Source organism: Myotis davidii, unplaced genomic scaffold (assembly GCF_000327345.1).
Source record: "Myotis davidii unplaced genomic scaffold, ASM32734v1 scaffold448, whole genome shotgun sequence".
Lineage (NCBI taxonomy): Eukaryota > Metazoa > Chordata > Mammalia > Chiroptera > Vespertilionidae > Myotis > Myotis davidii.
The window spans coordinates 2,904,764-2,917,736 of NW_006383009.1; the positions used below are offsets into that span (position 1 = coordinate 2,904,764).

The following is a 12,973-nucleotide window of genomic DNA, read 5'->3' on the forward strand; positions in this document are numbered from 1 at the left end:
TTTCACCTCCCTGCATTGTGCCTACATATGCAAATTAACCGCCATCTTTGTTGTCAGTTAACTGCCATCTGAGTTGACAGTTAATTTGCATATAGCCCTGATTAGCCAATGAAAAGGGTAGCGTCGTACGCCAATTACCATTTTTCTCTTTTATTAGTGTAGATTATTGATTATAAAAGGAAATGGCCAAAGAGAAATAACTTATCAATCCTGTTTTAAAGTCACATTTTTACTAACAATGTTATATTCGCTGGGTAGATTGCAACACCCCTGTGCATTTCGTATAAAAGTTTTCAACCTCCCGGGGCTCTCTACGCGATTCCTTGTATCAATATGTGTAGGGTGGGACTGGGGAGTCAGGGTGAGATTATCTTGGCATCTCATCCTTACTGAAGAGGCTGGTTCTAATCTTTGAACGTCAAAGGAACATCTCCGAGGTTCTTTCCGTAACGCAATTTACGAAATGATTCCCCCTGAGAAGCCTAGTGCCCACCTGGCACCATACATAGTTATTACAATATTATCTACATATTCCCTATGCTCCACTTTACATCCCGTGACTATTTGGTAACTGCCAATTGGTACTTCTCAATCCTGTCCCCTTTTTCACCCAGCGCCCCAACCCCCTCCCATCTATCAACCATCAGTTTGTTCTCTGTATCCATGAGTCTGTTTCTGTTTGGTTGTTTATTTTGTTTTTTAGATTCCGCATATAAGTGAAATCATATGGCATTCATTATTCCCTATCACTTACTAGCTGATATCGTTTTAAAGACAAAGCTCACTAACGTTTCATCTGCGTGTTGAAGGCTCCAGAAGCACTACCTCCAGGTAATGGCATTAGAGTGAGTCTAAAGGGAGTGGAGGGAAATAGAGGTAGTTACTTCTTTTGAGTCTCCCCTGCTTTCACTCTGATCTTCTCAATGGCAAAGCCAGGGCTGCTCCACCAGTCGGACCAGCTGAAGTAGGAGTCGCTATTCCATTTGAGCTTCAACATCAGCAGTTCTCCGATGTCCACCTCCGTGTAAATGAGGAAAGAGTACGTCTTATTTGTGGAAATTTCAGGCCTGGATACAAAAATCAACGTATTTGGTTAGTTCTGGGAACCAAGCGGGTTTTTTTTCCCTTTTCTTCCTCCCAAGATGTAAATAGCTTTATTGTTTGGAGGGGGAGGGTATTTTAAAAATGCAAAAAATGTCCAACAAAATATTCAAGATGAATGTCAATGGCATTTAGTGTATTTCAAAAGATATCTCCATCCCTTTCATCAGTTCCCACTTTCATCCTAATAATATGAACCATTTGACACAGTTTTAAAAGAAAAAATCCATTAGCCAATTCTTCAGAGACATTATTCTCATGGTTATATATATTCTCTTCCAATTTGTATTGATATGTGAACATGTGTTGATTTTGTAACAATCACAATGTACATAAAATTCTCTATTCTTTCTTTGTTCACTACATATTTTACCTTCTATTTTGCCACGTTTTATCTAGTTTTATCTAATTATAATTTTTAGAGGCTAGATTTATTTTGTTGATTTGTTAAATCACAATTCACTTAACCATGGCCTCAATGTTGGACACTTAACTTTGTTTCTAATCTATGCTATTATATGCACCCCTGTAATGACCATCTTTTGCCATATAGATTTTTTTTTAATTCTCTTTAATATTTCTTTTTCTAGGTGTCTTACTCCTCTTCTGTTCCTCAGACCAATGGCTCTGGCAAGTAGCAGGGCCATGGCAAACCCACAGGCTGGAGGCCATGCATACTCACAGGGTGAAGGGGATGTTCTCACTCTCGGCCACAGTGCCATACAGAGAGATTTCGAAGGCCTGGTTGGTCTGTGTGTCACTCTCAGTTCCAGAAAAATGTATCTTTACTTGGTAATGGAAGACTGTAGGGAGAAAATAGAAACAAGTGCTGACCAGTCTTTATGGAAACATCACAGCCCCCCAAAGGCAGGCAATTCAGAGCCACAGACGGGATTTCACTAGTGATCAAGTACGAAGTGCTCACACATGCTATCAGTGTGGCTTAAAAAGATTTCTTCATGTCTGTATGGTGTTCGTGACTAGAAAAGTCAAACCTTGAATTCTACTCTCTTTCAGAAAAGTGGGGTTGCAGTGGAGAGGGAAAATCCAGATATATCTGAATTGCCAAGCAGTCCTAAAAAGTAGTCATCTTTGATGGGGTACTCGAGAGATTAAATCAAGTCGCCAAATTACCCATGAGGCTTTCTCCATGGACTCCACCTCTTTCTTGGCCAAGATGTCCCTAAGTTTCTATACCAGGCATATTTGGCATTTGTTACTGTGTCACTGTATGTGACTACGTTTCTTCATGCTTTGTGGGTATGGCTGACCTCCCTACCCCGTGTTTAAGCTCTTCCAGGTCAGAGGGTCATGTTCACCCTCTGTTCCCCCATCATCTAGCACAGTAGGTATATAGCAGTCTCACAATAAGACTTGTTTCGCTGAATCACCCACCAGTGAGGCCATAAAGACTATCAGTCCCTAAAGCGTCCTGTGTTAGAGACAGCCTCTGAACTTGAACATCTCCTCCCTGCTCTACTCATCTCTACGAAAAACCCTGAGAAGATGGAATGGAGGAGACGATAAGGGATAGGAGAGGCAGTAGACTAAGCTACTACAGGGTGAAGAGAAACAGAAACTGATGTTAAACGGAGCCTTTGCAGGCATCACCACAGACTGGAGCAGGAAAAGTCGGGGCTGCCAGAGTGTCTCAGAGACACTGGTGGAGCACTGAGTGGCACCACGCAGAATGCCTGGTCTCCTCTACACCTCACACACGCTTCCTCATTCTGAAGAGTCAGGGAAACGAAGGGTTCGCTCATGACTTAAAAGGCTTCCTTGACTTACAGGTGCTCCAAACCTCCGGGCCACCAAATGCACCTCTGCAGATTGTCACCAACCACCTCACAAACAGATACCTCTGTCACATCTATTTTCTTTAATATCATTCCTTCCCTTGGACTTCCATTGATACCACCTAAGCCAGCATTTCTGAAGTTAGTCCTTCTGGCCAGGTACCTGACTCTCCCTTCTCCTCTTTCCTCAGTTCCTATAGGACTTGCTCTAAATTCAACTGTGAACAAATTCATAATGAAATGCAAATGCCTTAGGAGGTTTGGTATATTCTCCCCTCCCAGGAATAGTTGTATTTTAAAATACAGGTGGTTTCTGCCTTCACTTAAAGCAAACTTTAGGAGCTGGCCAACTTCTTCTGTAAAGGGTCAGGTGGTAAATATTTTAGGCTTTGTAGGCCATACAGTCTCTGTCCCAACTACTCAACTCCACTATGGTGGCAGGAAAGCAGCCTTAGTCAATACAGAAACAAATGCATGTGACTTGGTTCTAATAAAAGTTTATGTACACCCTCGCCCTTCACGCAACACACATTCATGGGAAACCTGGTGCTAAACCATTCCTAGACCTGCTTCTGGGTCTGGGTTTTATACGTAACAGGGCAGCTCCCTCACTGTGATCTATTGAATGCCAGCCCTCGACGCAAGGTTTTGTAAGAAAAGAAAACAAAAACAAAAAAAGGAAACTTTATGTACAAAAGCAGGTGGTGACTGCATGTGGCCCATGGGCCGTAGTTTGCTGACTCTGAATGGATGGTTTCAAATTAGCTCTGAGTCTTGTACTAATGGGCCGGCCCGTACTAATGGGCTGGCCCATACTAATGGGCTGGCCCGTGCTAACGGTCATGATTACAGAGGACGGAGGCCAGCAGAGCTGCTGCACAGGGCAGGCAGGTTGTGCACTGGACCTTCCTGGCAACGGGAAGAAAAGTAGATCCATGCAACTCCCTCTCTACCAACAAACACAAGTTGGGCTCATTGTGTAGTAACATCATGTTTTCATCTCTGTTGCAATGAACAGCATCAGTACGTGTGATGCAATGAGCATGAGCATGACAAAAAAAATGGGATCCAATTGATTTTCCTGTTTACAGCGGTCACGAGCTTACCTTTGTAAGGCATCTGAGAACGAGTCTTCAGGTACATTTTGCTGCTTCTCTTGGCTCTGACCTTGTTGATCTCATAGCCCACGTTGTTGCAACGGTTCTTCCTGCAGCTCAGGCAGAGCCCTTTCTCAAAGGCTTCCTTTGAATTGCACCGGTAGGCCTTACTGGGGTTTTCCTCATTCAGCAGAGAGTCAATGAAGAGATGAATGGAGCGTTCGTGGGAACACTTCACCAGCTGGTCCACATCTGGCGAAAAAGGGAAGCAAAGGACATTTCAGCTCTGTAGAAGTCCTCAGTGAGGGCCTCATCTAGAATGTTTAGGTGCAGTGTTAAGAAGAAAATGGCCTCAGGCCCTGGCTGGGTAGCTCAGTTGGTTGGATCATCGTCCCGTACACCAAAAGGCTTCGGGTTCAATTCTCGCCAGGGCACATACCTAGGATGCACGTTCAATCCCCAGTCAGGGTGCATACAGAAGGCAACCAATCAATGTTTCTCTCACCTCTTTCTCTCTTTCTCTCTCTCCCTTCCTCTCTCTAAAAAAAATATATATATATATCCTCAGGTGAAGTTTTTTTTAAAGAATGAAATGGCCTCAGGATCTAGTCCTATGACTTTTGGATTATATATCCTATTTAAGGAGCTATTCTTGGTGGCCGCATCTCACCTACCGCCAATCATGTCAAAGTTGCAAATTTACAGGAAGCTTTAGGCTCTACTGCCCTCTTATATTTGTACATCTAAGACACTATAAGAGATATCCAAAGTAGAAGTTTATTTCAGCCAGTTTATCATATCCTTCTCTTATATGTAAACAATATAATAATCCCAAATGCTTCTAGAAACATACTTCTAGAAATCTCATCATAAAGGCATAATTATTAAATAAATAGTTTTTGTCATAGATGCTATGTAACATTCAAAGGTTTTGTTACTACTAATGATTTTTACATTAAATGAATTCTAGAAATAATCACTGATATCCTAAGAGTGTACCTATTACCATAAACTTTCATAATTATTGAAAATAGTAACATTATGCTGTAAGTTTTATAATGTGCACAAAAGCCTTGAACATATTCTCTACAGGTATATCCCATTGTCCACAAAGTATACAAAGTTCCCTTAAGACAAATAATAAATTTAACACAAGCTAGCACAATTATTAAACTAAGCATTAAGCCAATATTATATTTTCTTCTTAGAATTTTGGAATATCTGTTGTTAGAGAATGGTGATTTGTTTCTGATCTATCTGTTCACCTCTTTAAAACCTGACAAAGGAAATGTGGACTAATTACCATGTCCCTTCCTTTCCATAAAATTCAAAATAACTCTGCTGGTTCTGCACCTACATTCAGAGTATGAGAACATGTGGCAGACCACATGCTATGCTGCTATTATCAAAGGCAGTGGAGCTTCCTTGTCTAAACCTCGCCTCGCTTGTCTTTTGTCCCTGCAAATGCATTACTCTGTGTAGTCCACACTTCATCAGGAACATAACTCGGCTAAAGTGTATATTAAAATGACATACTTTGGGGGATGGTAGAACACTGGGTTGATAAGCGTTAAGAACACAACTTAGGCGAAATTAACTTCTAAATCGTATTTACCTCCAAGGCCTCTCTCTGCAATCACACGGATAGCTTCCCCAATGTTACAGCCTGGTTGAAACGTGCCTCCATTCGGGTAAATGTCAACATGCCCTACTGGTTTCTGGATTCCAATACTTCGGCCCGGTGACCCTCTGGTGAATGTGTGTAAGACGTCTACAAAATCCGCATCATCAGGAGAAAGGCGACTTGGAGCTTCTGCGTATTCAAAGTTAGGTCCAGCTGGATCTAGGCCTTGATGGGGGAGGGGGGTGAAAAGGCCTCAAGATTTAAAAATTCCTATTGTTTTTAGTCTCCATCAGTATCACCCTAGCATTCTATTGCTCACCATTTGAATATAATTGGCAGCCCCATGAATTCTTTTTTATTACTATCGTTTAAAGTATTACATATGCCTCCTTTTTCCTCCATTGACCCCTCCCCGGCTACTCCCACCCACCAGAAGAAGCCCCCACCGCCCCAGTGTCCATGCCATTGGTTACGCTAATATGCATGCGTACAAGTCCTTTCGTTGATTCCCGTAGATTCTTATTAGGATCTTCAAATTATTGAGAATCAGAAAAGTAGACTTAGCTCCTTCAAAAATGAAATTTCTGGGGAATTTTAAGCTTTACTGCTCTCTTATATTTGTGTGTATGAATTAGTAATTTTTACTCAGGATAACTTGATTTCCTTCATTTTCCCAGTACTTTTACGAGAGATGGCCTATGGGCAACACACTCCCAAAGCCCGGGGCAAAGGGAGGAGGGACACCGTGGGCTCTCTGTGCTTAACTCTGTTCTATTTCCCTTCTGCCAGCAGATGGTCTGCCCATGAGAGCAAGGGCCTATCTAACCAGAAAAAAAGGAGCGCTCCCGTGAGATAATCAAGTGGTTGGGGATACCCAGAAGAACACATTTGACAAACATTCCATTCCCTTTCAGAATGACAGGCATCTCAACTCTTTTGTTGTTATAAGATGAAAGGCACTGCTTTCTTACCCGTAATTCTGTTGACCTTCTTATTGGTCAGACTTCCTGCAACACCAGCAGCGTGGGCCCCCAGGCTGTATCCCAAGAGATGGACATTATCCAGAGGGTAGTTAAATTCCTCCTTTGGAAAAGAGAAAGAAAAAAGGGTTCTTACAGTTCTTTGCAAAAGATCAAAGCTAAAAGAAAAAGAAATATAAATATTGTTTTCAAAATATAGGCAATACTGAAAACTAATTCTACTTATTTTAATTTTGTGTTACAGATAAGAAAGACATATACTAGAGTTTTTCTCTTTCCTTAACAACATATTTGAATTAGAAAGTTTTCCAATACATCTGAAATTAAAATGTATGGAAATTTCCATATACCTGAAAATATATGTATGCGTGCATATGCATGTTTAGAGTTATATATAGATATGTATATCTGAATGATACACATATGCATACATATAAATACACACACAAATACACAAATTTAACTATAACCCAATATTCCCTACTCTAAATATCCTGCATCACTTTATTCTTTAAGGTCAGCCAAGCAATGACTAAAAATCAGAAAATATTAAAGAGAAAGGAACCACAGACATATATGGTCCAGCCTCCTCATTCAACAGGTGAGAAGTCTGAGGACAAGAGAGGTGATCAGATTTGCCCAAGTTCATTCACTCTCCTGGTTAGCAAAAGAGTCAATGTCAACTTTTCAATGGCCAGTCCAATAAACACCGTTTATGGTTTACCTCTAAGCAGCTGAGTTAAGTAATTTGGCCCTGTTCTTTCAATCCCAAGAAACTTTCCAAGGTAGTTTTTAGAGGATGGCCTCACAGAGTTGTGTGGCTAAAACTGGAAGCTAAGTGAACTCCTGGCCCTGATCACCTCACATCCTATAGATTGTCTTTGCCACATTCTTCCTAGCTCACTTCCATCACTCCCCTAACCCTCAACAAAAGTCTGGACCCCTAATCCATGCTAAGGAATAAGTACTATTAATGTTTTCATCAAGTAGATCAGCATCCCAACAGGCCAAAGCCAGAATAAAATGTCATGTGCCAGCCAACTGATAGGGAAGGAAGGGCCCGAACATGACACCTTCCCTAGGCCTAGAAGTAATAAGCTTTTCTCTGTTCTACCCACTTAGTTCTTGGTCTCAGCAAATCTATTCACTATGAAAATATCAAAGGGCAGAGCAGGGCAGGACTACGTCTTGGCTTTATAGTTTTATCATTCTAATCATAATGCTACTTTTAGATTTAAAAAAATATAGCCCTAACCAGTTTGGCTCAGTGGATAAAGCATCAGCCTGTGGACTCAAGGGTCCCAGGTTCAATTCCCGTCAAGGGCATGTACCTTGGTTGCAGGCATATACCCGGTAAGGAGTGTGCAGGAGGCAGCTGATTGATCTTTCTCTCTCATCAATGTTTCTAACTCTCTATCCCTCTCCCTTCCTCCCTGTAAAAAATCAATAAAACATATTTTAAAAAATAAATAAATAATGCAATGCCCATCTTGTGCTGAGATTCGAATTGCCCCAGAAAAAATACCTATAACTGAGTGAAAAGGAACAAAGACCAGCCATTTGTCCAGCTCTAGCCAAGAGATCTGTGTTGGGCACACGGCTTCTTCCCCCCGTCTTACCGCCATCCAGTTGATAAATGTGGCCACATCTTTCCCCACCAGCTTGGTGTAGCCCGCAGACACTGGGTAGTGCTGCTGGGCCCGCCACAGCCAGTCCACCACGATGACGTTGGAGTCTGGCTCCCTCTTGTACAGGGCAGCCACGAGTTTGGGCACCCAGCTCTCATACATTCCCGTCACCTGAAGAGGATGATACAAGCTTTCTTAGAATACCTACCTACAACCTGTCACAGAGGGCAGCCAATTACAGCTACATTAAGTGGGAAAAAACAAACCCACAAGGAAGCCCATAGGTTCAGACAGAAGAATCAAACCACACAAATGCTCCGGGGTGGCAGACTGCGGCTTAGCAGGCCTTCAATTTTAAAAGCACGTTTCATGGCCCTGGCTGGTTTGGCTCAGTGGTCAGCCTGTGGAGTGAAGGGTCCTGGGTTCCATTCCAGTCAAGGGCACATGCTTGGGTTGTGGGCTTGATCCCCCGTGTGGGGCGTGCAGGAGGCAGCCCATCAATGATTTTCTCTCATCATTGATGTTTTAATCTCTCTCTCCCTCTCCCTTCCTCTCTGAAATCAATAAAATATATTTTAAAAAATAAAGAAAAGAAAAGCACATTTTATGAATTCAGCAAAATATCAATAATTTAAAGTATTAAAAGAAAAGTCAATCTGAACAAGTTTAAATTCTGCAGAATTATAAACTATATTTGAAAAATCAGTTTTAATGCTATCAATCAGGCTAATAAATGTTTCTGAACAGAATTATTTTGGTGGATAAAGGTGCACTTTTTTTCTTTTAAAGAGTCACATACACATTTGATTTGCTAATGAAAAAAAATAGTTTTAAGCATGTTAATGTCTCCTAATAGAAGGCAAGTTTGCTTAGCGATCTCTTTCTTAATACATAAGAAAATGACCAACTTCAGCCCAGACATTTTCACAAGTCTCTCAAATTCTTCCTTATTAGCATAGAAATCAATGAGGTTTAATGGTCACATTTCCCTACTTATTAGATTGGTCCTGTTGGGACCAATCTGTAATTCTTTACTTCTTGTTAATAAAGGCCTCAAAATTCCAAGTCAAAAGAATTATGGGGTCCTCAAATTAACTCTATTTATGTAAATTTTTAATTTATGTTTTCAGAAAGAAGATGTTGGACACCTGTGGAAAGATGCACACTTTGAAACACTTAAAAACTGCAGGTTAGAAAACTGCACACCATCCTGCCATAAACTTGTACATGGCAACAGCCTGATTTAAATCCCCAAATCTACCCACCCTTAAAAGGTCTGAGAGCAAATCATATCTTCACGGTTAGCCACCATGTCCTCAACAAAGGAGATGCTGAAATCTATGGGCAAGGCAGCTTTTCGGGGCAGACCTGTAACACCTTTCACCTTCTAAGATTAATTCTAATAGAAAAAAATTTCCAAACCAAGGGACTTCATTTGGAATTTTGATTTACAGCGAGGGTTCTTTCAGATTTACACTTCCACTTTGTCTCGTCGATTTTCTAGGCTAAGCTCTCTAAACGTGGTCGTTTGCCTCACTCCTGGCACTAACAAGCTGCACCATTTTTTGCCCCATTGCTGTTCTCTGTGGTACTGAAAAGCAGGCCTGAGAATGAGATCTTGGCTCCAAACCCAGCTCTGCCACTAACTAACTACTGCTATGAACAATGCGGGTGCTGTTCACTAGGCCACCTACAGCACAAAGGCGTCAGACTCAGGTGATCTCAAGGTTACCCTCCACCTCATCAGCCTCTCCTTGGGACCATTCTGGTTCCCAATCTGCTTGCAGGGATAAAACCCCAACTCGATAGCTATTTTAGGCATGAAGAGAAAACAAAGAAGAAAAAGTACAAAAGTGATGTTCGCCCATTAGAAACTTCATTAAATCTCCTTTGAACAAGTCTCAGGGCCTGTGCTTCAAGTCCTGGTGCAGCCTGGATGTTCGAGGGAACCAGCCGGAACATCCACTTTGCGCAAAACTCTGAGAAACTGGTCCTGCCCCCTTTCTCCTCTATTGGGGATTAGGGGCCACCCTGTGCAGCCGTCTCTCAAGAGAGGAGGATGTCGTTTCTTCAGAAAACAATGTTAACCACTCCTCCTTTCAGCCAGGGGTAAGGACCTCCTGCATCACCATGAGAACCCTGTGCTTAAAGCACGGGTCTGTGAAACCCAAGCAGGTGGCAAAACTCCAGCACAGCTGTATCTCAACCGCCTTCTGAGATGTGCCCTGCGCACACCGCACCCTAAGCATTCCTCTGGGTTCCTCATGACAAAGCTGCAGAACCTCCGCGCTGCCCTTAGTCAGCGCTTGGTCGCTGAGCAGTCTACTTCAGACAAGGCAGGGAAATCTTGTTTGAACAAGGGCCCTATTATAACTATCGATGTTTCCAAATGAGGCAGCCTGTCAAAGAGCAAGCAACCCAACTTACTCCTACTGTGACCGGGGCTTGTCTTAACTGCCTATTAACTAACCTAGTCCTTCCTTTTTTAATTCAACATAAATACTGTCACTAACCTAAAGGGGTGGGAAATCCAAGTGAGAACCCACCTCCGGCAGTCTGGAAAGGTTTTTCTAGGTTCTTCTTCTGAGGTTCCTTACACCAGTACCAATTTTTTACATTTTTTAGTATCAGACACACAACTGAACCGAAGCCCTCCGTGCCACCTGCATCAGGGAGTCCACCTGAACCAGCCAGGGAGTTCACTGAGGTAAGCCGAGGTCAAACCCAGCATGGCTGGGTTGTGCAGACCAGCCAGCTCTCAAAATGTCAGGACCGTGATGAGAAGAATATAAATGGGCTTCATGGACAGTAGGACCAGTGATAGAAACTGGTTCCATCCACTGACGCTGGGTTAGTTGTGTCATCTTAACATGAGAAAAATACATGTTTTTAAAAAATTCCTAACTTTTAGCAATTGTCCTTTACTGTCGATAACAGTTGGGACTAGAAGTATGTCAATCATTATAATTTAGTACCTATTACCATATTTGCAAGCTCTGACATAATGGAAAGATGCTCTCTCTTTAACCATCCACTTTATTTAAGTCCTTTTTAATAAACAATGAACTCTGCTCACTAGGGATTTAAAATATTAAAAACCAACTGAAGTACTTAAGTAAGAACTGCACCACATAGAGTGGCTATCTGGCCTTTAGAGAGAACTAGTTTATTCATATTTTTAAAAGTAAATATAATAGTCATCTTGTATGACAGTTCCCTGCTAGCCTACTTTCATCTCTAGAAAAGCTCCCTAAAGTTTATAATTGGAGAATGTTGGAAGTGGAAGGATGCCTAGTCCAACCTCTTTGTTTTACAGATTTATAAGCTGAGGCCCACAGATGAGAAGTGGCTTGATCCACATCACAGAGCTGGAGAACATCAAAACCAGGACTGGAACAAACACCTCCTAACTCCACTCCAGCCCTCTCCTCACTCTCACAGGCTGTCCGTAGGAAAGAACCTTTGGGGATGTGCTGGACAAATCAGGATCATGCCAGGTTTCCACCGCTTCCCAAAAGTGATAACCTACATTCTGCTCTGTAGTTGAGCAAAGCCTCATTTTCCACATAATAGGAAGGCTGGTTCCAGGGCCCCAACTAGGTACCAAGGGAAAAGGCAGGTCAGCACTGTCTGGGGGAAGTACTCAGGAACCTGTCACTTTAGAGTCCATAATCCCAGCCTGACCCAGAACTGCATTTAAGAGATAGCATCTCTCCAAGTTTAAAGCAAAGCCATCGGGAAGCAAGTACAAGTATGGGGCGTGGAGACCCATCATTGGGTTCCCAACAACTAGGGCAGGATGGTCAGGACACAAGGCCACCCCAAGCCCCTCCTTCCTGCAGAGCCTCTCTTACCGTCCAGCCATGGATCACCACGAAGGTTTTGCTGCTGTGGTTGAAGTGGCAGTTAGCCACAGACTCTGCCACTCCAGGAATGATGTGGCAAGTGTCCTCAGCTGTGTCTTCAGGGGTCCTTAGAGCAAATTTACTTTCAATGTCTGTAAAATCTTTTTCTCCTATAATATCTGCAAAGGAAAAATTGGATATGAAGCTCATTGGAGGACTGTGTTTTTTATTTAATGAAATGGTCAGTATGTTTAAGGTTCACAAGCAGCCAGCACCAATACCACTTGTGTTTCTAAAGTTTTTAAAAAAAAGGAATGTGGTTTGCAAGAGAATGACTGATTCTCTAGTGGTGATCAAAGTTGACAGAGACGGTCTTCAAATAACTGTGAATTAAACAATATGGATCTCTCCTATATCTTCCATCCTCTCCTTCAGTCAGGGAGTGTGCGTGCGTGTGTGTGTGTGTGTGTGTGTGTGTGGCACTACTATTAGAAATTCCTTAGTTAATTCAATCTTCTCTCAAAATATAAATTGGCCAAGGTCCTGCTGCTGATAATAGTGGGAGAGAGAATGGGGACCAGAACGCAGGTCTCCAGGTTCCAGTTCAAAGTTCATTCTCTAAGAGAACATTAGCTCGTGGCTCTCTCGTTGTCTAGTTCCAAGCATTTCAAGTATCTCTGATCCCTCAATAGTATACAATAAAGCTTGTTTGCGGGAAGATTGTTTCCTTTTCAACAGCATGATTTTTTAAATATTAGCAAAAAGAAAAGTTGGCGACCCAAGGAAGCTTTGGTGTGGAATGGGTTCCACCCCTGTGGCAGGACACATCAGTTCAAAATATTTTTAAAAGTAATTTAGTGGGTTGTTTATAAATACCTGAGCCATTGTTAACTTTTTCCCCA

General features: G+C 42.1%; 1 protein-coding gene across 1 annotated transcript in view; it reads right to left on the reverse strand.

The window, feature by feature from the left end:
• The window catches only part of LPL (lipoprotein lipase), a 26,670-nt gene that overhangs the window by 5,776 nt on the left and 7,921 nt on the right, over window positions 1–12,973 (reverse strand). Inside the window, exons 2-8 of the mRNA XM_015557768.1 lie at window positions 12,081–12,250; window positions 8,218–8,397; window positions 6,590–6,701; window positions 5,610–5,843; window positions 4,004–4,246; window positions 1,784–1,904; window positions 885–1,067 (exon numbers count right to left, since the gene is read on the reverse strand). Coding sequence (XP_015413254.1) covers window positions 885–1,067; window positions 1,784–1,904; window positions 4,004–4,246; window positions 5,610–5,843; window positions 6,590–6,701; window positions 8,218–8,397; window positions 12,081–12,250 — 1,243 coding nt within the window. The remainder of the gene's footprint in view (window positions 1–884; window positions 1,068–1,783; window positions 1,905–4,003; window positions 4,247–5,609; window positions 5,844–6,589; window positions 6,702–8,217; window positions 8,398–12,080; window positions 12,251–12,973) is intronic.